We start from the raw sequence: 27,506 nt of genomic DNA on the forward strand, positions 1-27,506 counted from the left end.
AGCCACCAGATGTTAGTAAGGAGGACTTTGCAAGGTTGACAGGGCTGAGTTTGCCACTGTTGTTTCCGATGCCTCGGCATGTTGATGCCGGGTGGTCCATCCAGTTTCATTCCTTAGACTTTTTTGTGGTATGATACACCTGAGTGACTTGCTTGGCCATTTAAGAGTCAACCACATTACTATGGATCTGGAGTCACATGTAGACCAGACCTGGTAAGGACAGCAGATTTCCTTCCCTATAGGACGTGAGTGGGAATTTATAACAATCAACAATGGGTTATTATGGTCACCATCAGACTCCTAATTGCAGATTTTTGATAAATTCAAATTTCACCATCTGCATGGTGGGATTTGAACCCAGGTCTGCTGAGTATTCAGGGGAGTTGGTAGTGTAGTGGTATTGTCACTGGACTAATAATCCAGAGACACAGGGTAATGCTCTGGGGACCCAGGTTTGAATCCTATGACAGATGGTGAAAGTTGAATTCAATAATTAAAAAAATCTGTAATTAAAAGTCTAATGATGACCATGAAACCATTGTCAATTGTCACAAAAACCCACCTGGTTCATGAATGTCTTTGGGGAAGGAAATCTGCTGTCCTTACCTGTCTAGTTTACATGTTACTCCAGGCCCACAGCAATGTGGTTAAGTGGCCCTTAAATGCCCTCTGAAATGGCCAAGCAAGCCACACAGTTGTATCAAACCACAAAAGTCTAAAAGGAATGGAACCAGATGGACCACCTGGCGTTGACCTAGGCACCGGAAATGACAAGGACTCTGAAATGGCCTAGCAAGCCACTCAGTTCTCCAGAGTAATTGGGGATGGGCAATAAATGCTGGCCTAGCAAGTGACACCCCATCATGTGAACAAATTTTTTTTTAAAAACACCCTGGGACACTGCATTACTCATTCAGTGGCAATACCACTGCTCCACTGCCTCCCCCATATTTACTATAAGTTCACCGACTCCCATAGTTACCTTACATTTCCTCACACCCTGCTTCCTTAAGGACTGCATTCCATTCTCAGTTTCTGTTTCTGTCACATCTGTTTCAATGATGCAACCTTCCATCTGATATGTCTTCCTTTCTCCTCAACCACAGATTCCCCACCTCTGTGATTGACAGGGCACTCGACCCTGTCTGTTCTATTTCACACACTTCTAATCCCCTCCCCCCCAGAAACACAATAGGGTTCCCTTTGTCTTCACCTTTTATCCCAGCGGCTGCTGTAATCAAGTGATCATCCACCACCATTTCCATCACCTGCTGCATTATGCCATCACCAAACATATCTTCATCTCCCTTCTCCTTGCAGCATTTAGAAGGGACCATTTCCTCCACAATACCTGGTTTCACTCCTCAATCACCCCTTCCCACAGTACCTTTTCCATGAAAATGCAAGAGATACAACACTTGCCCTTTTACCACCTCCCTCCTCACCATCCAAGGCCCTAAATGCTCCTTCCGAGTGAAACAGCAATTTACCAGTACTTCTCTCAATTTAGTATACTGTATTCACTACTCACAATGTGGTCTCCTCTTAGTCGGAGACAAGATGATGAACTGGGTGGCTGCTTTGCAGAACACTTCTGTTCAGTCTGCAGGAGTGGCCCCAATAAGCTTCCAGTTGACTGTTATTTCAATTCTCCACCTTGTTCTCTCTCTCTGATCTTTCTGCCCCTGATTTGCTAAAATGTTCCAATTAAGTTCAACATAAGCTTGAGAACCAGCACCTCAACTCCTGACTGGGCACTTTTCAGCCTTCTGGACTCAGCAATTTGAGATCATTTCCTCTGCCTTAATTTTGTTTCATTCTCGTTTTTCTCTTATTCCTTTCCAACATAGTTATCCTGCCATTCACACGTCCTCTTGACATACATTTTGCTTCTTCACTTGCCCATTGCCCCTCCCTTTGGCCTTGCATCATGAAACCTTTTGTCATTCTCCTACCCTCCGCCTTATCACCCAGTTCTGAGAAGGTCACAGACCAGAAACGTTAATTCGGTTTCTCTCTCCACAGATGTTTCCATACCTGCTGAGTATTTCCAGCCTCTTCTGTCTTTATTTCAGATTTCCACAATTTGCTTTGGTATTTGTATTTTCACTTCTTTTTTACGGAAACAGTTTCCTGTACTGCATTATAGGCATCTTTTTAAAACAAAAATCTAATGGGTACCAGAGTTTTGCAACACTACAGCGTTTCTGACAGAGTGATTTATTTTTCATAAAGGCCTGCTTATCCAGTACTCCGAACGATTTAATCGGATGGTAAATTCGCAGTTCAGCATCATTCTTTTGTTTGCCCCTTTTTTGCTTCTAACATGGCGAACACAATCGAATAGCCAGTATTTGCAGCAGTGGCGATGCGTTTCGTGGGAGGCGATTCTGGTGTTGCAGGGATGTTGCAGTGTCCCCTGGATCCTTATTGGCTGCTGAGTCTTGTCTCCCAGGAGACTGACGTAATCCTCGTCTGGAATCAACCTGCTTGTGGCACGGATCAGCTGGTGCAGTGAAATGGTATAAAAGAGCAGACAGCACCATCCCACCGCCTTCTCCAACCAGGATCGGTAGCTGAGATCTCTGACCGACCCACAGCAAGAGGCAGAACAGCGAGAGAATGAGAGAGATTGTCCATATCCAGGCTGGCCAATGTGGCAACCAGATCGGTGCCAAGGTAAATTTTAGTTGATATGGAAGCATTTATGTGATTATGGTAAATGGTGCTGAGTGGATTATGCCTGGACAGAAAAAAAGAGTATAAATGGACTTAAATGTTTATAACTGCATTATTTTGTGAAATAAAACCCACCATATAAGGAGGTAGTGTGCAATACTGTCTTGTTTGCGATAAATAAACGTCATTCTTCTATTTATAAGCTTCTTTGTTCAATGTTAAATAGAATTATTTCTGTTTTTCCATTTGTTTCTACTTTTCATGGCTCAGCCTGTAAATCGAGATGATTTGTAATTGCATTTTCAGTTTGGCATTGTCTTAGTTAGGACCTCGCCGTTGTGTTGTTACACTGTGGAAGGGTTGTTCTGGAATCTGCGCCTGTGGGCTGCTTTCGATAGAGACGTGGGCTCTGCAGACAGCCACGCCCGAGACTGCAGATACCAGGGGAGAAGGGGATTAGCTCAGCTCTGCCGCACTGTCCGAGGACGGCACCATCGCAAGTAAAGCCTGGATCTGCACGAAATCAGCATCCTCGGGCTGGAGCCCTGATTTCAAAAGCCTTTCCTCAGAGTTGGCATCGAAGTTAAAACAGTCCGATCTCTAAGATGAATAACCTTGGCGTGGGTCATTGTCCTCTCCGCCTCCATTCGCGTAGAGAACATATTAAAATATAATTAAAAATAACTTGCAAGCAAATGCTTAACGATGGCATTCGGTAAAAGTGCAATAGCAGGGACAATCTACAAAATTGTTTCAATTCATGTATTGTTATGGCACGCAACCGCTTTGTGCATTTTAAAGTGTGACTGCCAGGCAGGGTAACTAATCTATTGTAAGGGGAATCCCTCCTGTTAATCAGAATAAAACACGGAATCAGAATAAACATTAGAGAGGAGCTGAAAATCTCAATAGAGGCTAACTCATGCGCTCAGAAAAATCACGATCCATTGATGGTCACGTTTAGGTGGGGGGGGTGGGGGCGCGGTCTTTGTTCTAATGTAGAATAATTATTAGAAGGGTTGTTTAAATATGGTGCAGGGATTATTACCAATATATCGCACGTGGCTAGACGTCAAAGCATCCAAGACAGAGATAGGTGACATGAAAATATCGGAACAGTCTTAAATGTAGCATCTGTCGAGTGGTCCAAGCCGCAGGGGCTGGGATAAGGTTTAGCTGTATTGAAATCCATTTCTGGGTATCTACCGAGTGAGAGGCTCTGACGATTACGTGAGTGGGATCACAATACCCGGGGCTTTGATGGTTGCTTGCAGGTGGCCTCTTCGCCATTGAGAAGAATTGGGCGTTAAATATGGGCGTGGTTGGCTTTGATGCAACCAAGGAAACTGTCTTCGTTAAATCGGGGCATCGCCACACAAAAGAGTTATTTTCCATTTTTTGCAGCCAAGCACAAGTGAAATCTTTCGGATGAACGTCTTAACATTTTGAGCGAGAAAAATTAGATCATTCCCAACCCAAAGTGGTTCAAACAAAGCCAGGGAACATTCTTTCTTAACCTCTCGTGGGATTGGATGGACAAATTGATACGTTGGCTGACAAAATCAATGAAAATGGGTCGTTACTTCTTCCTACACCTCCCTCTCCACCATTTCCAATTTTAAAAAATACCTATAACACCTGCCATATCAATGGTGGCTGCTGTTCTATACTATGATGCCTAGCATATTAAACTGCAGAATGGCACAAGGTATCAGTAAAAATCGCACTTTTTTCATGTCTTCACAGAATAGACAAATAAGCAGTAAAATGTTAATGCAGAAATAAAAAGAAAATTTGCAGAATTGAAAATCTGAAATAACAACCAAAAATGCAAAATGGACAACCCAGATCTAAAACAACAAAACAAATAGGTTAACGTTCAGGGTTGTAATTCTGTTCCGATCTTGATGGACTTGTCTTGAATTTCCACCTATAAAATGTTCTTTTTTTTGTGATCATGCAATGCATCAGATACTCCCATGTTAGTTACAGTTTTGTAAACTAAACTGCCTATAATTTTGGACTGACAATGTACTTAATCTCTCCAGAATGGTTGTCCTTGGTACCTGAGTGTGATTTTTCACTTCAGAAATCAGACATACTAATAAGCTCTGGGAATCTGGTCCAATTTGGATCGTGTTGCAGGAAGCTGTTCATGGTGGGCTTGGGCCTACTAGGAACTGTATTCATATCGACTTTACAGACAGCAGAAAGAGGAGACTTTTATCTCCTCAGTTAAGACTGTATATCAGGATTAAATCTATGTGCTTTTCACTATATCATTACCATATTCTCCTTTTAAAAGCATGTAATATATGCTAGTTGGTAAAGTATCAGAATTTTAGTAAAAGTCATTTTAAAGTTGCATTATGTTTTGGAAAGATTAAATATGAATCTATTAAATATTGAGGCATATGGGTCTGAGGTGAATAATAGAATTGGGAGGAGTCAAAATGTTAGAGTGCATCCAATTTATTCTCTGGAGGGTGCAAATGAAGAAATTAAATCGGTGCCGTATCTGCCAGCTGGTGTTGAAAAGTAGGTGAGCTTGAGATGAATGAGACAAAGTGGGAAATTCAGATTTATTGGACAGCTGAGGGCTCCTACTCAATTAACTATACCCCCAGGAGATGCAGAATAACATTAAAGCTACTTTGTGCACTCAAGCAACCAAATCAATCTCTCAAAATTAGCTGGGGTTAAAATATACCATTAGATAATGCTTGCACTTTCAGTACCATGGTCAGCTGCTGAAGGAAACATTACCTCTTACAGTTCAAATTTAAACATATTGCAATGAATGACCCCTTTTTCAGTAAAAGTGTAAAATAATAATGCAGGTAAAACTGTATACATTGCTGCATTGATGTTCTCCTTTGAAATAAAATGAGCTTCACATGCTGTATTCATGAAAAGCCCAGAAAATATAATTTATTTTGTAAACCAAGCTGTTAATGATAATAGTTAATGTGCCCTCTTTTACTGAGTGGGTATTTACAACTAGTTTGCATGCAGCTTTTAAAATACAATGACGAAGTATCTGTGCTAATGGATACTTAATGGCTTCCTTTAACATGCTGCTTCCTAATCATACGACTGATTCCATTGTTAGAGGAGAAATGTCTTCACTGAAATTGTGGCAGCTTTTTTTTTCAAAAATTGCTTTTTAAAATCATATTTCAAGACTGCCATAAGTTTCCAATACAATTTATTATTAGATATTTTATAGATTTTCTAAGTAAATTATGTTTAGGATATGTATTCAGCTTGCAAAGTAAATAGTAGCTGAAAGGTTCATGTTCCCTCAATGCCTTTAATATATTTTGCAACCTAGTATAATCAGTAAATGCGATTGATGTTAAGAAGAAGTTATCCACTGAAAACGTTCTTTTTATTTTGAGTACAAAGAACATATAAATCATAGTGTAAAGCGAGATGTAATTAGTTTTTACTTGCTGTCCCCACCCCTGCTATTCCTGATGTTATGATAATTACTGCCTGTCAGCCAACGGAGAGTTTGTTCAGGCAATCACCACCACAAGACACCAAGAGCAACTTTGGGCGTTTTTAATCCATGGAGACAATTTTTTGAACCTTTGGGGCGGGGTGGGGGGATATCAGATACCAGCTTTAGTTGGAGGCAGAGAGAAAAAATAGATTTTGATATTCCAATTGAGATCAAATTGAAATGCAGGAATCCTTTTAGATCTTGGCAAAAGCAAAGCAAAAACGTAATTTTTATTAAGCAAAAGACTTGACCACCTTAAAATAGTAATTATTAGGGATATGTAGCCAAATAAAAATGATTAGATCTCACATGTATATCTGCTTAGGTTAAAGCCAGTGCTAATGGTATACTATGCTATTGGTCAATGAAAATAATTGACCTGCATCCATCATTTTGTCACATTAGAATAATTAGCCACACACTGAAATCCATACATGATTGGAGCAGTTATTTTCCATTTCTTCCGTATATATAAACACAGCATCTGGCTTAATGCTAATTAATCTGGCTGGTTATCTTATATTTCTTGATTTTCCTCCTTTTCTTCTCAGTTTTGGGAAGTCATCAGTGATGAACATGGAATCGACCCCAGTGGAAATTATGTAGGTGACTCAGACCTGCAGGTGGAGAGAATTAGTGTCTACTACAATGAAGCGTCTTGTAAGTCATACAGAGCTACATAATGTCAAGGTTCATTGTGAACTGTGTGATGTCGAGGGGAAACTACAAGTTAGAATAGAGTGCCTTAAATAATAAAGCCAAACGGGTTTATGCTGAATTCTGAAAAAGCTACAAATTATGTAGTATTTTGGGATTTCTTAAGTTTGTTGGAGATGCAAACATTTGGTCCAAACATTTAACTGAACTTTAAACAATAAAATGCATGGAATATTAAAACTATGCAAATATCCAAGTACAGAGTTAACATAGATCCTAAATAAAAGTTAACACTTTTTTATATGACAAAATTTGAAAGCATTTGAAGAAGAAGCTTGGCATTGTCTAATCTTTAATTTACTTAAATCTTTCTAATGTCTTATTGACTATTTATCTCAATTTTTTAATAATAAAAATATCTTGAATTTGGCACTAACATTGCAGTTGTACTCAAGGCATCACACACGTGGAATGGAAATATGAATTGTTATTCGCAGGATATCCTCGTGGGACAGCAAAATAGGGAAGGTGCCTGGGCAATGTGTTTGAAAGCTTTCTGATTTGGGAATGCATATGTTTGGAATAATTCCTTGTGCCAAATTTCCCCTTCACACAAGGTAAAACCGATTTACTGACTATTCTGATTTTGTTCTCTTTACAGCTCTTAAATATGTACCCAGAGCCATTTTAGTGGATCTGGAACCAGGCACAATGGACAGTGTCCGATCGGGCCCCTTTGGACATCTTTTCCGACCAGACAATTTTATCTTTGGTACGTAGAAATCAATCACAAAACAGAAAAAATTAGAAATGATAGACTATTTTTTTCTAAAAATGATTGATGGTTGATTAATTTGATTGCACACTTTGTGATAGAAGTCAGCCATTATTGCCCTGCATCCTAAATGGAAAATCAGGGCAAAAATGATCCATTTCTCCAAGGACATCTGAAACATGTTCAACACCACATTGGCTTGGGAGGATTTTCAGGCATCCAGTGGCCTCTCTGAAAGAGAATTAGGCCCCTTGTATTTCCTGATGAGAGGCTTAGCACCAGTTTTAGGTCCCCTCAGATAAATTGAGCTTCCCAGGGAACTGGTATTGGACTTTCTCAGCTCAGGCTTTCAAGGCTAGGATTTCCTCTTGAAAAACTGTTTAATGAAAAAAAAAATGTGGAGCCTGGTAGGGAACAGTGCTTCTCCTGGCTTCACAGCTCCTGACAGTTGTGATTGCAACCACCCCCGGCAATTACCCATGGACTGTTGTTGGTGAGACACGCGGCCTGAAATTCATGTGCTGCAATGGGTAAGTTGCCTTTGGAAATTATTGAATCTAAATTATTGAAAAGAATTTGTAAGGCCCAGTTTCAGGCTAGCCTGGAGCTTTCCTTTTGGGGGAATGCACTGCCTGAATAGTGGTGTAAATGGGTACAAAATTGGGCCTGGACAAATTTCTACCCACTTTTGTACCTACTTTTTTCTCATTATAATTTCCTATGCCCACATATAAATGGAATTCAATTTTGTAAACTTGGCACTCATTGTGCATTGAGGATCTCTCTGTAGCAACTTTTTATTCTATCAATGCCAGCTCAACTGCCATCTTGTTTCTTTTACCTGAGCAAACCCCCACTGACACCCACCATTACCACACCCCACACCCCGTGGTGAGTGAATATTGAACTTAATTTAAAGGATCATTATCTTTGTGTAATTTACATAAATTCTGGAACTCTGCTTCAATTTTTATGTTAAGATTTTGTCTACCAAATGTTACATTCAGGGCTTGCCCATCTCTGGCTCATTCCCAGCTACTGGATCACCAGCGCTATTCAAACTGTTGCTGCTCCCCATGTCACCCATAACATTCTTCCTGCAGAAATAGTCTACATCACACTTGCCTATTCTCAAATTCTCTTGTCTAATTTTTGCACACTTGGGCCTCATACCTTGAGCTTTAACCTCAAATTTTGCCATTTTGTGTCTCAGTTCGAATATTTACAGCCTGTTCAGGCTTCAGCCACTATCTCCCTTTCTCTTTATCTTCCTCACCAATGGCCCATTCAGATGTGACTCCCTAAGTGCAATGACATGGCAAATCGAATGCTAATATATTAAAAATGTTGTGTTTGTGAGCACCCTGTGTTACATATTTCCTTCTATAAATGTAGACGTAGCGATTTATAATGGAAACTGCCTATATTTGTCAATCTGAAATTACATTCTCTCAGTAGGAAAGATGCTGCACCACCATTAGCGGTGAGGTGAAAATACAGCATGGCACATATTTACATAGACAATTTCCCATTATAAATATAGGTGTGGGTATTTATCATGGAGAAAAAAAATAAGGACTTAACCTATGACTTTAAAACCAGAACTCAGTTATATCTGGCCACACTGGACCCCCTTCCTTGCCCTCGAACCATGTATCAGCATGGGAACATGAGTAGGCCAATCAGCCCCTTAAGTCTGTTCTGCCATTCAACAAGCTGATCTGTGATCTAACTCCGTATGCCTTGCCTTTGCTCCATACCGCTTAAGGCCTCTGTATTAAGCTCACCATCACCTTCTCAAGGGCAGTTAGGGATGGGCAATAAATGCAGGCTTAGCCAGCAATGCCCACATCCCATGAATGAATTTTAAAAAAAATCTATAAATCTCAGTTTTAAAATTAACAATTGACTGAGCATTCATTGCCGTTTGCAGAAAATAATTCCAAATTCCTATCTCCCTTTGTGTGTATGTGCTTCCTAATTTCACTCTAATTTTTAGACTATGCTGCCTAGTTTTATTCTCCCCAACCCGTGGAAGTAATTTAATCTCTATCTATGCTATAGTATCTTAATCTTAGATCAAATAACATCTTAACCTTCTAAATTCCAGGGAATTCAACCCTAGTTTGTAACTTTACCCTATAATCTAACCCTTAGAGTCCACGTTTCATTCTGGTAGACATGCACTTTGCTCCCTCCAAGGCCAATAAATCTTCCCAAGTTAGAGTACTTAGAACTGTTCACAGTAGGCCAGGCGTGGTCTAACCAGGGCTTGTATAGCTGAAATATGACTTCTACCCACTTTTATTCTAGTTCTCTAGATATAAAGACTAGAATTTTATTAATCTTTTGGATTATTTTCTGTACCTGTTCATGACAATGTAGTGGTCTATTTACCTGGACCCCTGTGTCTCTTTGGACTTCCACTGTTTCTAGCTTTTCACTATTTAGGAAGTACCCTGTTCTATCCTTTTTAGGTCTAAAGGCTAACTGGCCTAACACCTGTCGTTCAGAAGTTACTAGAGAAAACTACATTTAATTTAACTTCCCATGTGCAACACCACAAGAGATTAGCTATCTTGCAGATCTTACCATATATACTCATGTAAGTCGAATTTCTAAAGACTACATTTTTAGCTAAAAACTAGAGGGTCGACTTTTACACAAATAATAGTTTCGAGGGGTTGAAATCCACCCTCTCCCATCATCTCGCAATCTCAGAGTTGCCAGAGTGGAAACTGTTCCCACCAATCCCACACCCAAAAGTAGGGCAAAAGGAGCCAAAAAGTATTTTTATAATTGAATTTTTATTTATAAATAAATAACCTCTATGCAGACAGACATTCATTTGTGTACACTAAATTCATTCTGCTGTTCCTCCCTGATACCATGTTACCATATTGGAGGGCAGGATTGGCGGGAATGCAACGCACACCAGTGAGTTGGCAGTCTTGACAAGGTGTTGACGTGCGTAGACACTAGGAACTGAACAGCCCCCATCAGTGGTGTGCTATTCTATGATTCTATCAATGAGTAGGTTTGCACCAGGGTGAATTTGACTTCACTGGTGAGTGGGTGGTAAGTACAAAGAGTTTGGATTTTTTGGCTACAAGTCGGGGGTCGACTTTTACATGAGATCGACCATTACTGGAGTATACACAGTAATTATGTTTTGCTGATGAAATTCATCTTTAGTGATAAATGCATTCTTCATATTTGAAGTGTATTTTTGTTTCTACAAAATCACTATGGTCAGATTTGGACAAAAAAGTTGATTGAAGGAATCATATAACACCAGAGCAAAAAGCTAGCTTCGATATTCTCCTCCTTGATGACTGTTAATAGCCACATTTTGTTGTCTATGTGCTGATGCTAAATAGAGCTTCCAATATAACCACCAGAGTGAGAAATCAAAATTCTGTACTAAAATGTTTACCTCAGCAGGGAATCCATTCCAGAATATTCCATAGCAGTGGCTATTTCTACATATATTTACACCTTGCACACTCGCTGTTACTCCTCTTTTAATGTTTATGAATATGTTTGACATCCTTTTAATCACAGGACAAAGTGGAGCTGGAAACAACTGGGCAAAGGGTCACTACACAGAAGGTGCAGAGCTGGTGGACTCAGTCCTTGATGTAGTGAGGAAGGAATGTGAAAATTGTGACTGTTTGCAAGGCTTTCAGCTTACTCACTCCCTGGGCGGAGGTACAGGGTCTGGCATGGGAACCCTGCTTATTAGCAAAGTCCGTGAGGAATACCCTGACAGAATCATGAACACTTTCAGTGTTGTTCCTTCTCCAAAAGTTTCTGACACAGTGGTAGAACCATACAATGCCACCCTCTCCATCCATCAGCTTGTAGAAAACACAGATGAAACCTATTGCATAGATAATGAAGCTCTCTACGATATCTGCTTCAGGACCCTCAAACTTGCAACACCCACCTATGGAGACCTTAACCACTTGGTATCTGCTACCATGAGTGGGGTTACCACTTCCCTGAGGTTTCCTGGGCAGCTTAATGCCGATCTAAGGAAGCTTGCAGTGAATATGGTACCTTTCCCACGCCTCCACTTCTTTATGCCAGGATTTGCTCCACTCACAGCCCGAGGAAGCCAACAATACAGAGCGTTGACTGTCCCAGAACTCACCCAGCAGATGTTTGATGCCAAAAATATGATGGCTGCTTGTGATCCTCGTCATGGTAGGTACCTGACAGTAGCCACTGTCTTCAGAGGCAAGATGTCCATGAAGGAAGTAGATGAGCAAATGTTGGCTATCCAGAGCAAGAACAGCAGCTACTTTGTGGAATGGATCCCCAACAATGTTAAAGTGGCTGTTTGTGATATCCCACCCCGTGGACTTAAGATGTCCTCCACTTTCATTGGAAACAGTACTGCTATCCAGGAGCTTTTCAAACGCATCTCAGAGCAGTTCACAGCTATGTTCCGCAGGAAGGCGTTCTTGCACTGGTACACCGGCGAGGGTATGGATGAGATGGAGTTTACTGAAGCAGAGAGTAACATGAATGATCTGGTGTCTGAATACCAGCAGTACCAAGATGCCACAGCAGAAGAAGAAGGAGAGATGTATGAGGATGATGAGGAAGAATCTGAAGCACAGTGTCCAAAATGAAACCTCAATCACTCATCATCCACTGAGATGATTTGAAAACACAGTTTACCTTAGATCTTCTCTTACCATGCTTTTACTTGTCTTTACTAAGAGTTAGCTCAGTCATAGATTACTTGCTTCTGATAGCCTTACCCTGTTATCCTCTTTACACTCAGTATTGGTCAGCAACCAACTCTTTATAAGTTATGGATATTTAAAACTCCCAATTTTATTTTAATAACATGAATTCCTGATATTTTATTTTTTACTGTTTTGCCAATTTATTTTTTAAATATTTAATAAATTATTGCTGTGAAACATTTTCTGATGTTGGACATTTTATGGAAACCTTGTGGTTTAAGAATTTTCCAAATTATTCTGGATAAAAGAAAACCAACATCATCTATGCGTTAAGGACCGGCCTGAAAACATATGCTGTATCAGTATTGCACTTAAAATCTGTACCCTATAGTCTGCTGCTAAAGAATGACATCACCACATTCATATACAATATTAGACCAACTCAAACCTCCATGGAGCCTAATGCATAGGCTTCACATTAAGGTTTCAACACTTTAACAAAGTTTGAAGCTTTATTGCCTGGTTTCCTGTATTCTCTACCTTTACAAATTCCAACTCCAATTATTTGTTTCTAAATCTTAAATTTTCACCCTTTGCCAAATGTAATCTTCATCTCATGGCTATGGTTATCTACAACCTTTGTTTTTAATTTGACTATTTCTATGGTTCGTGTTATGTAACTGACCTTGTAAACAGTTCTCTGTCCTCAAGAACCGTCCCCTCTTCTTCAAATCTACTGTTGTAACCTCCCTCAAAAAAACCCTTAATTCCTCTATCCCTGCAAACTATCACTCCTCTTCAACCTCTCTTTCTTCTAAAAAGTCATTGAACATGCCATCACCTCTCAAATCTATGCCTATCCTTCCAATTCCATGTTTGAACATCACCAATCAAGTTTCTACCCATGTCTATGTCAGCCTTGGCTTAATAGTATCACTCTCATTTAGGTCTGAAAGATGTGGGTTCAAGCTCCAGTCAGAGACATGAGCAAATAGTCTAGACTGACACTTCAGTGCAGTACTGAAGGAGTACTGCACTATCTTCAGTATGTGACATTAAACCAATGCCCTATCTGCCCTCTCAATTGGATGTAAACTATCCCACGGCATTATTTGAAGAAGCTTGATGTTCTGGCCAATATTTATCCCTCAACTAACACCACAAAAACAGATTATCCGTTCATTATTTCATTTTTGCTTGTGGGACCTTACTGCGTGCGAATTAGCTATCATGTTTCCCATATTACAACAATGAATATGCTTCAAAATTGGCTGCAGAGAACTGTGGGACATACTGAAGTCATGAAACGCACTGTATAAATGCAAGCTCATTTTCCTTTTTTAAAAAATTGCATTGGAGGAAAATAATGCATAACCAATTCAATGCAAAAGAATAATTAAGAAATTAAGTACTTTTTAAACTTTAGAATCTGCCATTTGCTGTAGGATACCATCATTAACCATTTCCCTTAAGCATAAATGCCCATTGATGAAGACTTTTAAAATACCTGTAACAATCACATCCTCACCCTGGCACCACTAAAGAATCAACTGGGTTATCTTTCCATTGGGTGGTTGCTCTCCAGAGCATGACACTGTGCAAACTCTAACAATTAAAAAATTTGCACTTGCATTCTGACTCTAACAGTTGTTGCCCTCCATGGATTTCCTATCACACCCACATATTGAATTCAAAATTTTCATTTACAAATGCCTTTATGTCTTGTCGCACCCTATCTTTGCAGCCTCCTCCAGCATGTATCCTTCACTCTTCTAGCTATGCTCTCCTGCATGACCCCTCTCCACTTCATATTGGTGGCAGAGTCTTTAGTTATTATACCTCTGCACTCTTGAATTTTCTTCCTAAACCCTTATCTCTTGTTACATCCCTCCCAAATGTCCATGCCATGGATGCCATTTATCTTTGCAAACGCTGGAAATGACATTTGCCAGTTTCTGAAAAGCAATCAATCAATCTATCTGTGACCTGTTGCCATTCAGAAACCAGTAATGTACGCCTTTTCGTGCTGAGGTAGATTACACCAAGGGCAAGGGTGGTGCAACTGGTGGAATTTCTGACAGGGGATATCATCCTACCAGATCCACCACCACCTCTGCCGTTTTTTTTATTTGTTCTTTCAACATGGGCATCACTGGCAAGTTCAGTATTTACTGTCCATCCCTAATTGCCTGTTAGCAGGTCATGGTGAGCTGCCTACAACTTGTTAGGCCATTTCAGAGGGCAGTTAAGAGTCAACCACATTGGTATGGGTCTGGATCTCATGTAGGTCAGACCAGATAAGGATGGCAGATTTCGTCCCCTGAAGTACATCAATAAACCAGATGGGTTTTTACGGCAATACTGTAATTGCATGATCATTATTAATGAGACTAGCATTTTATTCCAGATTTATTAATTAATTGAATTTTTCCAGCTGCCGTGGTGGTATTTTAACTCGTCTCCAGAGCATTGCTCCAGTAGATCCCATAAAAGGAGGTGACACAGTTCCACGACCACCTCCTTGGTGAATCTCAGGCACCTCAGGCACTGGCTCAGATGGAGGCAGGAGAAGTGCTCTCTCTAAATTCCATATTAATTGTGTTTAATTGTATGTGGGTCATGAGGATTCACTTGTGCTCCTATAAATAGAAATAGATTGAAATTGTGGTTGTTGGGTTAGGAGATGCATGTTTGTAAAGTGCATCTCTGTAAATAAATGATTATAAAAATGTGTGAAGATTGGCTCAAGTTCTATCCTTCGCCAGCTGGCTTTCTAGAACACTCCAGGAAAACACTTGGTGGGAGGGCCTTCTTCGAAGTCCCCTCCTCCTCCTCCCTTTGCACAAAACATCTCTCTTCAGCCTCTGCACTATTTGCCTGATGTGTTGCAGACCCAGAGGCACTCCAACTACAGTCTTTCAACTGTCTTTACAATTGTCACAGCCTTTGTGTGGACATGTTACAAAACTCTTCTACCCTCCCTCTCAGGATGCTGCAACAGTTCTTGCCAGCAACTCACCAAAACACCTCCAGAAAGACACTGTAGTACTTCCCCAAATTTTGCAGGAGCGTAAGTAATAAGTACCTCAACTGCAAGTTGGATAGCTGGCCCTTTAAATAGCACTAGTGGAGGATCCTCCATGCAGCTGAGTGCATTTTCAGCAGTGAGTGGTTAGCACAGACATTCACTGGACCTGCATGGTCCAAGTTTATAGTTTGTGCATTAAATCAGCTGAAGTGGAAATTCAATATCACAATATGTCCAATGTGAAATCTTCCAGAACATGCAAGAGATGCCTGTGCTTGTACTCTTCCCACTACTGGGGCCACTTAGGCCACACTGAAAGTGACCTAAAGCATTGCTTCACTTTAAGGCTTCCATAGTGCTGGCACCAGTAGTGCCATGGAGCCCAATTTCACTGCCCAGGTGTCATTTAGGATGTAAATAATCATCCATTGTACTACTTGCTATCTCAAGACTGTCTTGCTATCTTGCATCACATTGTAGCCACAAAAATAAACTAACAGGCACAAATCACACATCCTGCCACCCACATCCTACACCTTAGCAGAACTAAAATGGCACAAACAGCTATATAGTACCCTGACACATTAAACCTTAAAACACCTTGAAAACAAATAAATTTAACAATTAAATTATTTATAGCTACAATAAAAATCTACAAATTGTAAACAAAAATAAAACAAAAAAATTAGTTATGAGATTAAACTGCATCTTAAGGTTATGCAGGCAGAGAGGAAATGGGCGACAACCAGACAGTCAAGGAGGACCAGACAGATAGTACTCGCTCTCCAACTTGTGTTCAATTCAGAATATTGGTGAAAGTGATAGTTCCTCTGGGGAGTGCAACCACAGCCAAGTCCATGGCATAGTGGGCAGGAGGAAGACTAGAAAAGTGATAGTGACAGGGGATTCTATTGTTAGGGGAACAGACAACCATTCCTGTGGCCACAGACATGATTCCAAGCTGACATATTACCTCCCTGTGCCAGGGTCAAGGGTGTTACTCAGTGACTGCAGAACCCTGAAGGCAGGGTGAACAGCCAGAGGTCATGGTACATACCAGTGTCAGTAATATTGGTAGGATGAGGGATGAGGTCCTGTAAGCAGGTTTTAGGGAGCTAGGAAGGGTACTAGTAAGCGAGACCTCAGAAGTAGTCATCTCCGGATTGCTCCAGGTTCATACACTAGTGAATATAGAAATAGGAGGATAGAGCAGCTTAATGCTTGGCTGGAGAGATGGTGCAGGAGGGAGGTCAGATTCCTGTGTTCCGAACAATTTTTTTGCCCGTGATCACCTATATTTGTATGTGAGATGTGCCTTTTACTTACCCTTGGGGTGAGTGAGTAGATTTCAAGTAACCCAGCAGCATGCTTTTTTGTCTTTAAACAGGAAAAGGTTTATTTATTTTCACACCCTTGCCCTGGAGGTTACTAAAGAAACTACATGTCATACACACTTTCGCTCACTCTCGCGCACACAACAAAACTAGGTAAAGTGAAGATAAAAACAATACTAAGAAAAATGAAATGGATTCAGTCTTTTTCGATGCAGGCCTTTTATTTCATAGTCGTGTTGTTACGCTGGTGGAAGTAAAGGCTTTGAAATTGCAGAGATGCCTCATCAAAACTGTTCTCAATGGGAATCGGGGGGGAAACTCTCCGCTGGTTGGAGTCATACCTAGCACAAAGGATGATGGTTGTGATTGTTGGAGGTCAATCATCTCAGTTCCAGGGCATCACTGCGAGAGTTCCTCAGGGGAGTGTCCAAGGGCCAACCATCTTCAGCTGCTTCATCAATGACCTTCCTTGCATCATAAGGTCAGAAGTGGGGATATTCGCTGATGATTGCACAATGTTCAGCACCATTCGCAACTCCTCAGATACTGAAGTAGTCTATGTTCAAATGCAGCAAGATGTGAACAATATCCAGGCTTGGGCTGACAAGTGGCAAGTAACATTCACACCACACAGGTGCCAGGCAATGACCATCTCCAACAAGAGAGAATCCATTACCCCTTGACATTCAATAGCATTACCATCACTGAACTCCCCCCCCCACTGTCAAATCCTGGAGGTTACCATTGACCAGAAACTGAACTGGGATAGCCAAATAAATACTGTGGCTACAAAAGCAGGACAGAGGCTAGGAATCCTGCAGCAAGTAACTCACATCCTGACTCCCCAAAGCCTGTCAACCATCTCCAAAGCACAAGTCAGGAGTGTGATGGAATACTCTCCACTTGCCTGGATGAGTGCAGCACCAACAACACTCGAGAAACTTGTCACCATCTAGGACAGAGCAGCCCCTTGATTGGCAGCCCTCCACAAACATTCACTCCCTCCACCACCTACGCACAGTGGCAGCAGTGTGTACCATATACAGGAACTCACTAAGCCTCATTAGACAGCACCTTCCAAACCCACAACCATTACCATCTAGAAGGGCAAGGGCAGCAGACACATGGGAACACCACCATTTGGAAGTTCCCCTCCAAGCCACTCACCATCCTGACTTGGAAATATATTGCCGTTCTATCACTATAGCTGGGTCAAAATCCTGGAACTTCCTCCCTAACAGCACTGTGGGTGTACCTACACCACATGGACTGCATCGGTTTAAGAAGGCAGTTCACCACCACCTTCTCAAGGGCAATTAGGGATGGGCAACAAATGCTGGCCTAGCTAGCAACGTCCACATCCCATAAATGAATTTTAAAAATCAGTTGTGATGGCTCGAGATTGATTGGCCCGAGGTTGGTTTCACAAGTAAGCTTGAAGATGGAACCAGGTTGGGGGGGGTGCAGAAAGGAGGTTCTTTATTTCCCTTTCAAGGAACTGTGGTGTGGTCCTTCTTTAGCTTGGTCGATTACAGCAGTTGAGTGGCTGTGTTGTTGGTCCCTCTCTCCCTGTACGATGAAGTTCTGTGTTGAAGTCCTGTCTGCTTGTAGCTTGTCAGTAAGGGAACATTTAGGAAACAGTGATCATAGTATCATTAGGTTTAGGTTAGCTATGGAAAAGGACAAGTAATTCGGAGTACAAATATTTAATTGGAGGAGGGTCAATTTCAGTGGGGTCTAAATTGATTTGGTCCAGGTAAATCGGAATCAAAGATTGGCAGGCAAAACTGTAATGGAACAATGGACTACTTTTAAAGATGAGATAGTTTGGATATAGTCATGGTACATTTCCATTAAGGGGAAAGGTAGGACAACCAAAGCCAGAGCTCCTAGGCTGATGAAAGAGATAGAGAGTAACATGCAGCAGAAAAAAGGTGTGTATGACAGATGTCAGGTTAATAATACAAGTGAGAACCAGGCTGAATATACAATGGTCAGAAGGGAAGTGAAAAAGGAAATAAGAGAAGCAAAGAGAAAGTATGAGAAGAGACTGGCGGCTAACATAAAAGGAAATCGAAAAGTGTTCCACGGGCATATAAATTGTAAAAGGGTACTAAGTGCAGGGGAGGGGCTGATTAGGTACCAAAAAAGATCTGTGCATGGAGGCAGAGGGCATAGCGGAGGTACTAAATGAGTGCATTTGCCTTTACCAAGGAAGACGGTGCTACAGAAATCATAGCGAAAGAGGAGGTAGTTGAATGGGTTAATAAAGCCCATTGATAAGGAGGAGGTATTAGAAAGGATGGCTCTAAATAAAGTTGATAAATCATAAAGACCAGATGGGATGCATTCGAGGATATTGAGGGGAATAAGGGTGAAAATTGTGGAGGTAGTGTCCATAATCTTTCAATCCTCCTTAGATATAGGGGTGATGCCAGAGAACTGGAGAATTATAAATGTTACATCCTTGTTCAAATAATGGCGTAAAGATAAACCCAACAAATAAGTCAGTTTAACCTTGGTTGTGGGAAAGCTTTTAGGAATGATAATCTGGGACAAGATTAACAGTTACTTGGACAGGTGAAGACTGATTGGGGAAAGCCAAGCATGGATTTGTTAAAGGTAAATTATGTGTCACTAACTTGATTGAGGTTTTTGATGAAGCAACAGAGAAATTTGATGAGGGCAATGCAGTTGATGTGTTGTACATGGACCTCCAAAAGGCATTTGATAAAGTGCCACATAAGAAGCTCACCAGCAAAGTTGAAGCTCATGGAATTAAAGGGACAGTGACAGAATGGATACGACATTGGGTGAGTGACGGGAAACATAGTGGTGAACTGCTGTTTTTCTGGACTGCAAAGAGATATACAGTGTCGTTCCCCAGGCGTCGGAACTAAGACCACTGTTTTGTATATTAATATATATTAATGACCTAGGCTTGGATGTACAAGATACAATTTCAAAATCTGCAGATGACACAGTATTGTAAACTGTGAGGAAGTTAGTGATAGACTCCAAGAGGACACAGACAGGCTGGTGCAATGGTCGGACATGTGGAAGATGAAATTTAGTGCAAAGAAGTGTGAAGTGGTACGTTTTGGTAGGAAGAATGAGAAAATGCAGAGACACCTTGGGGTATGTTGGGAAATCCCTTAAACTCAATTAAATGATTCTTTGTGATTCAGGTTTGAGTCTATTGTCCAAATGCTAGTTTATTACTCAGACACCAATAGCATAATGACTATTACAGTTATACAACAGACTCATACGACCTGGTTTCCTGCAGACCTAAGGTGATCAAATTTGGCCTCTGTAGGTGTTGGGACTTTCAACTGTTCCATAAACTCTGACACAAGAAGGTTGTCTCCTGATCTTTGTATCCCATTTCATTTGAATCATATCACATGATGCCCAGAATGTAAATTGAAACGAAATTTCCTTCTCACCAAACCTCTAAACTTGACATAATAGCCATCTTGATGGTTTAACTGTTAAGCACTTCAACATGACATGTGGCCTTAATATTACAATAGGAACAGGATGACCTAGACAATCCTAAATAGTTAATAGGATACGGCTTGGGTGCTTCCATTGTTCTGGCCAATACCCGATACTTGCCCTCACATGGGATGCAGCCAACATGTCTGCGAGTTGCTACTTCCATTGTTCTGACTAATCTCTAATGTTAACACAAATCCTTCTTTGACAATCACACTGAGATGTGATAGACATTGATGGGACACAAGCAAATTCTAACAGGGTATATGTGCACAAATTGTTGAAGGTAGCAAGGTAGGTTGAGAAAGTGGAAAGCATACAGGATCCAGGGCTTTATAAATAGAGACAGATAGTACAAAAGCAAGGAAGTTATGATGAACCTTTATAGAACACTGCATTGGCCTTAAATGGAGATTTGTAACCAATTCTGGGCACCACACTTGAGAAAGGATATAAAGGCTTCAGAAGGAGTGCAGAAAAGATTTACGGTAATGGTTTCAGGAATGATGGACTTCAGTTAGGTGGATAGATTGAAGAAGCTGGGGTTGTTCTGCTTAGAGAAGGTTGAAAGGAGATTTGATAGAGGTGTTCAAAATCATGAGTGATCTGGACAGAGTAGATAGTGAGAAATTATTTCCATTGATGGAAGGGTCAAGGGCCAATTTAAGGTGAAAAGGCAAAAGCACCAACGGTGACAGAAGGAAAAGCTTATTTATGCAGTGAATGGTTAGGATCTGGAATGCACTGAGAGTGTGGTGGAAGCAAATTCAAACATGGTTTTCAAAAAGAAATTGGATAAGCGCCTGAAAAGGAAATATTTTCAGGACTACAGGGACAGGAGAGAGAAGTGAGACTAGCTGAGTTGCTCTTGCAAAGAGCCAGCATGGACACAATGGACCAAATAACCTCTCTCTATGATGTAATCATTTTATGATTCTATTAAGTCCTAATTCTGTGTATATATGTATTTAAGAATACATTATCTTACATTAGGGAGAGAATTCCAGTGCTTAGGGTTGAGACAATTGAAGGCGCAGCCATCAATGTTGGAACGACGAAAATCAGGGATTCTTAAAAGGCCATAATTGGAGGAGCATAAAATTCTCAGGCTGCAAGAGATTATAGAGATAGGCAGGGGTGAAGATTAGAAGGGTAGAGATTACAGAGATAGAGAGGGATGAAGAATACAGATGGGTGGAGTTTACACAGATAGGGAAGGGTGAAGATTACGGAGAGAAGGAGGGTGAAAATTGCAGAGGGGGTGGAGATTACAGAGCTAGGGAGGGGTGAGGATTACAGAGGGATTGGAAACAAGGGTGGGAATTTAAAAATCAGCATGTACCAGACTGGGAACCAATGCTCATTAGTGAGCACAGGGGCGATGGTTGAACAGGAATTGGTACAAGTTAGGATACGCACAGCAAAATTTTAAATGAGCTCAACTTTACAGAGAGTGAAAGATGAGAGGCCGGCCAGGAGAGCAGAAAGACCGAGAAAGAACATGTAGCTACAAACTCCAATTGTTAAAAACTCCTGTTCCATACTAATCCCCAATTGTCCGCCTCTCTCATCCTCATGGACCTGCATTGGTACATAGAAACGTAGAAAATAGAAGCAAGAGTAGGCCATTCGGCCCTTCGAGCCTGCTCCGCCATTCATTATAATCATGGCTGATCAACCAACTCAAAAGCCTGCTCCCGCTTTCTCCCCATATCCTTTGATCCCTTTCGCCCCAAGAGCTATATCTAACTCCTTCTTGGAAACATACAATGTTTTGGCCTCAACTACTTTCTGTGGTAACGAATTCCATAGGCTCACCACTCCCTGGGTGAAGAAATTTCTCCTGATCTCAGTCCTAAATGGTCTACCCCATATCCTCAGACTGTGACCCTTAGTTCTGGCCTCCCCACTATCGGGAACATCATTTCTGCATCTACCCTGTCTAGTCCTGTTAGAATTTTATAGGTTTCTATGAAATCCCACCCCCATTCTTCTGAACTCCAGCCAAATAATCCTGACCAACTCAATCTCTCCTCATATGTCAGTCCCACCATCCCAGGAATCAGTCTGGTAAACCTTCGCTGCACTCCCTCTATAGCAAGAACATCCTTCCTCAGATAAGGAGACCAAAACTGCACACAATATTCCAAGTGTGGTCTCACCAAGCCCTGTATAATTGCAGCAACACATCCCTACTCCTGTACTTGAATCCTTTCACTATGAAGGCCAACATACCATTTGCCTTCTTTACCTCCTGCTGCACCTGCATGCTTACCTTCAGCAACTGGTGTACAAGGACACCCAGATTTTGTTGCACATTCCCCTCTCTCTCAATTTATAGCCATTCAGATAATAATCTGCCTTCCTGTTTTTGCTATCAAAGTGGATAACCTCACATTTATCCATATTATACTGCATCTGCCATGCATTTGCCCACTCACTCAGCTTGTCCAAATCACACTGAAGCATCTCTGCATCCTCCTCACAGCTCACTCTCCCACCAAGCTTTGTGTCATCTGCAAATTTGGAGATATTACATTTAGTTCCCTCAACTAAATCATTTATATTGTGAATAACTGGGGTCCCAGCACCGATCCCTGCGGTACCCCACTAGTCACTGCCTGCCATTCGGAAAAAGACCCGTTTATTCCTGCTCTTTGTTTCCTGTCTGCCAACCAGTTTTCTATGCATCTCAATACATTACCCCCAATCCCATGCGCTTTAATTTTACATGCTAACCTTTTATGTGGGACTTTGTCGAAAGCCTTCTGAAAGTCCAAATAAACCACGTCCACTGGCTCCCCCTCATCAACTCTACTGGTTACATCCTCGAAAAATTCCAGTAGATTTGTCAAGCATGATTTCCCTTTTCAAAATCCATGCTGACTCTGTCTGATTCTGCCAGTTTTCCAAGTGTTCAGCTATTAGATCTTTTATAATGGACTCTAGAATTTTCCCCACTACGGACGTCAGGCTGACTGGTCTATAATTCCCTGTTTTCTCTCTACCTCCCTTTTTAAATAGTGGGGTTACATTAGCTACCCTCCAATCTGCAGGAACTGTTTCAGAGTCTATAGAATCTCGGAAGATGACCATCAATGCATCCACTATTTCTAGGGCCACTTCCTTGAGTACCCTGGGATGTAGATTATCAGGCCTGGGGATTTATCGGCCTTTAATCCCATCAATTTCCCCAACACCATTTCCCTACTAATACTGATTTCTTTCAGTTCCTCCCTCTCACTAAACCATGTGTTCCCCAACATTTCTGGTATGTTATTTGTGTCTTCCTTTGTGAAGACAGAACCAAAGTATGTATTTAGTTGGTCAGCCATTTCTTTGTTCCCCATCATAAATTCCCCTGTTTCTGACTGTAAGGGACCTACATTTGTCTTCACCAATCTTTTTCTCTTCACATACCTATAGAAACGTTTATAGTCAGTTTTTATGTTCCCTGCAAGCTTACTCTCGTACTCTATTTTCCCCTTCTTAATCAATCCCTTGAAATTCCTATGCTGAATTCTATACTGCTCCCAATCCTCAGGTCTGTTGTTTTTTTTGGCCAATCTGTATGCCTCTTCCTTGGATACAATACTATCTCTAATTTCCTTTGTAAGCCATGGTTTGGCCACCTTTCCTGTTTTACTTTTGCACCAGACAGGAATAAACAATTGTTGCAGTTCACCCATGTGCTCTCTGAATATTTGCCATTGCCTATCCACCGTCATCCCTTTAAGTGACGTTTCCCAATCCATCATAGCCAACTTGCGCCTCATACCATTGTAGTTTCCTTTATTAAGATTCAGGACCCTAGTCTCAGAATCAACTACATCACTCTCCATCTTGATGAAGAATTCTATCATATTATGGTCGCTTATCCCCACGGGGCCTCGCACAACTAGATTGCCAGCTATTCCTTTCTCATTACACAATACTCAGTCTAGGATGGTCTGTTTTCTAGTTGGTTCCTCAACGTATTGGTCCAGAAAACCTGTATACACTCCAGGAATTCCTCCTCTACGGTATTGTTACTAATTTGATTTGCCCAATCTATATGCAGATTAAAATCACCCATAATTTCAGATATTCTTTTATTGCATGCGTCTCTAATTTCCTGTTTAATGCCATTCCCAACATCGCCACTGCTCTATATACAACGCCCACTAATGTTTTTTGCTCCTTAGTGTTTCTCAGCTCTCTCCATACAGATTTCACATCGTTGGAGCTAATATCTTTCCTCACTATTGCATTAATTTCCTCTTTAACCAGCAATGCAACTCCACCGCCTTTTCCTTTTTGTCTGTCCTTCCTAAATACTGAATACCCCTGGATGTTCAGTTCCCATCCCTGGTCACCTTGCAGCCATGTCTCCATAATCCCGACTATATCATACCTGTTTACATCTATTTGTGCGGTTAATTCATCCACTTTATTGCAAATGCTCCTCGCGTTAAGGCACAAAGCCTTAAGGCTTGTCATTTTAACATTACTTGTCCCGATCCCACTATTTTTCACTGAGGCCCTGTTTGATTCTGGCCCTTGATTTCTCTGCCTATCATTTTTCTTATTCCCCTTTCTGTCTTTTCTTCGTGTCCTTGATTCCTCCTCCTCTGAATCCTTGCATAGGTTCCCATCCCCCTGCCATTTTAGTTTAAACCCTCCCCAACCACTCTAGCAAATATTGCCCCTAGGGCACCAGTCCCAGTCCTGCCCAGGTGTAACCCGCCCAATTTGTACTGGTCCCATCTCCCCCAGAACCGGTCCCAATGTCCCAGGAATCTGAAACCCTCCCCCTCACACCATCTCTTCAGCCACGTATTCATCCTGCTATTTCTACTCTGACTAACACGTGGCACTGTTAGTAATCCTGAGATCACTACCTTTGAGCTTACTTCCTAACTCCCTATATTCTGCTTTTAGGACCTCATCCCTTTTTCTTACCTATGTCGTTTGTACCAATGTATACCACGACCACTGGCTGTTCACCCTTCCCCTTCAGAATGTCTTGTAGCCGCTCTGAGACATCCTTGACCCTAGCACCAGGGAGGCAACATACCATCCTGGAGTCTCGTTTGCGGCCACAGAAATACCTATCTATTCCCCTTACAATTGAATCCCCTATAACTATTGCATTCCCACACTTTTTACTCCTCCCCTGTGCAGCAGAGCCAACCGTGGTGTAATGAATTTGGCAGTTGCTGCTTTCCCCTAAGAGGCCATTCCCCTCAACAGTATCCAAAGTGGTATATCTGTTTTGCAGGGGAATAGCCACAGGAGATTCCCGCACTGCCTGCCTAGTCCTCTTGCTCTGCCTGCCTGTGGACTCTTGTGACCACCTCTATACATGCTATCCACGATACTCTCCGCCTCGCGGATGCTCCAGTGTCCCCAGCTGCCGCTCCAGCTCCGAAACCCGGGCTTCTAGGAGCTGAAGCTGGAGACACTTCCCACACACATGCTGGCCCCAGGCACTGGAAACGTTCCCGGCTTCCCACATAGAGCAGGAAGAGCACACCATGGCTTTGAGCTCTCCTGCCATGACTTAACCCTTCAAATTAAATTAAATCTTTTGGGAGATACTTAATATCAAATAATGTACAATTACTCTAGGGCCCTTCTTCCCTGCTCCTCGTTGTTACAGAACATAGCCCTTACAAACGATGAACCACAAAATAAGACCTTAAAAACTATAAGCGATAAAAGTAGTAAATACTTACCCGACTGTACTCACAGTACTCAAAGGATCACCTCGTTCCCTTCTCACCGAACTCGCTCAGTCACCAAACTTGAACTTAAGCACTCTACTGCAGCCCAAAGCAGCACTTCAGTACAGACAAAGTCAGCACTGTAAGATGGCCTGTTTTTATACTCTCTGAATCTAACCTCTGAAAACCTGTTTAAGCCAGTTATCTAATTAACTAGTTGTAGCTGCAATCAGACCCTGTGTAAACACTGTTTTAAAGCTGGCCTAAAACTCGCCTTCTTCCAACCCAAACAGCAACTTTTAGTTAATTACTAAATTAAAGAAAGACTTGACTTTAGATAGAAATTAACCCTTAAATTCCCTCAGTCACCAAACTCCAACTTAAGCACTCTACTGCAGCCCAAATCAGCATTCCAGTGCCTTAAACCTTAAACCAATGTACTAAATTTTGGATCCATGATCTTTAAATCCTTCTACAGTCTTGCATACCGCGCCCCACCCAACCCCCAAATATCCCAAACGTGACATTCCCTTCTTCCCCCTACAGTCTTATGGCTCTGTCTTTTGTGCACCCTCCCATCTCTTCAATCCATTATGGGTAGCAGTGTTCAATCACCTTTGTCTTACTATCTGGAAATTTCTCTCCCCAATCTTTGCCAGCTCATTACTTCTCTCTCAACCTTTCAACGTTTTTCATCTTGAACATGCTGAAAGGAGATACAACGGAATCTAAATTTATTTGCACTAGAGATGACAGATGGATGAGTTTATTATTCTTAGGTGTATTGAAATAAAGACTTGAATTTATTTAGTGCCTTCCACAACCCCAGAACTTCCCAAATTGTTTTATTACCAATGAAGTACTTTTAAAAATGTAACAATTGTTGTAGTTGGCAAGCTGAACCCTGAAAAATAATTACCAAGACAGGGCATGGGATGAAACTCAAAAGAGGGAAGGTGAATGAACAGATCAATTTAACTACTTCACATAGAGAGTGATCAATTTTTGGAATGGACTGCCCAGGGAGGCTTATAATATCAAAAACTTTAAAAGGGAGTTGGATAATAATTTGTAGAGAAAACCAATTTCAGTGATAAAGTTAGTGAACGGTGTATTCTAGTTTTGAATTCTGGTGCTGGCCAGAGGGACTGAAATGGTCTTCTCAGATCCTATACATTCCGATGTTCCTAAATAGTTTACCGAACAGAGGTCATCATTGCATTGAAACATGTCATTAGATCCCAGAAACATTGTTTTGTTTCTGATACATAAGTTCACTATAATAATGGCTAATGAGGCAGTCTTATTTCCCATATTATAGACTAGTCTTTGATCAAGTTGTTCAAACGTTTTAAGGTTTAAAAGGCTCCGACAAAAGCCAGAAGAGGCAACTTGCTCGGAATGGATAAATGGTCATTAAGGCTCTTAATGAGTTTATTATCAGCTTCTTAAAGGCTGAGGAGATCGTTTAGCTCGGTTGGGTAGAGTGTGGTGCAGCATAACACCAACAGCGTGAGTTAAATCCCTGTGCTGACTACAGTTGTACATGAAGGCCTGCCTTCTTGCCTTGCCCCACACTCAATGTGGAGCAGTGCCCCTCAAACCATATAACCTATTGT

General features: G+C 41.3%; 1 protein-coding gene and 1 long non-coding RNA gene across 2 annotated transcripts in view; one reads left to right on the forward strand and one right to left on the reverse strand.

The window, feature by feature from the left end:
- The first annotated feature begins 2,373 nt into the window (after nucleotides 1-2,373).
- Nucleotides 2,374-15,050, forward strand: LOC144682121 (tubulin beta-3 chain). Its single transcript, XM_078544463.1, has 4 exons — nucleotides 2,374-2,679; nucleotides 6,739-6,847; nucleotides 7,506-7,616; nucleotides 11,184-15,050. The coding sequence occupies exons 1-4, from the start codon at nucleotides 2,623-2,625 to the stop codon at nucleotides 12,257-12,259; spliced, it is 1,353 nt and encodes a 450-aa protein (XP_078400589.1). The 5' UTR covers nucleotides 2,374-2,622; the 3' UTR covers nucleotides 12,260-15,050.
- The window catches only part of LOC144682122 (uncharacterized), a 37,037-nt gene continuing 14,082 nt past the window's right edge, over nucleotides 4,552-27,506 (reverse strand). The window contains exon 3 of the long non-coding RNA XR_013576947.1: nucleotides 4,552-6,804. This is a non-coding gene — a long non-coding RNA (uncharacterized LOC144682122). The remainder of the gene's footprint in view (nucleotides 6,805-27,506) is intronic.

The sequence above is a fragment of the Cetorhinus maximus genome, chromosome 6 (assembly GCF_964194155.1).
Source record: "Cetorhinus maximus chromosome 6, sCetMax3.hap1.1, whole genome shotgun sequence".
Classification (NCBI taxonomy): Eukaryota; Metazoa; Chordata; class Chondrichthyes; order Lamniformes; family Cetorhinidae; genus Cetorhinus; species Cetorhinus maximus.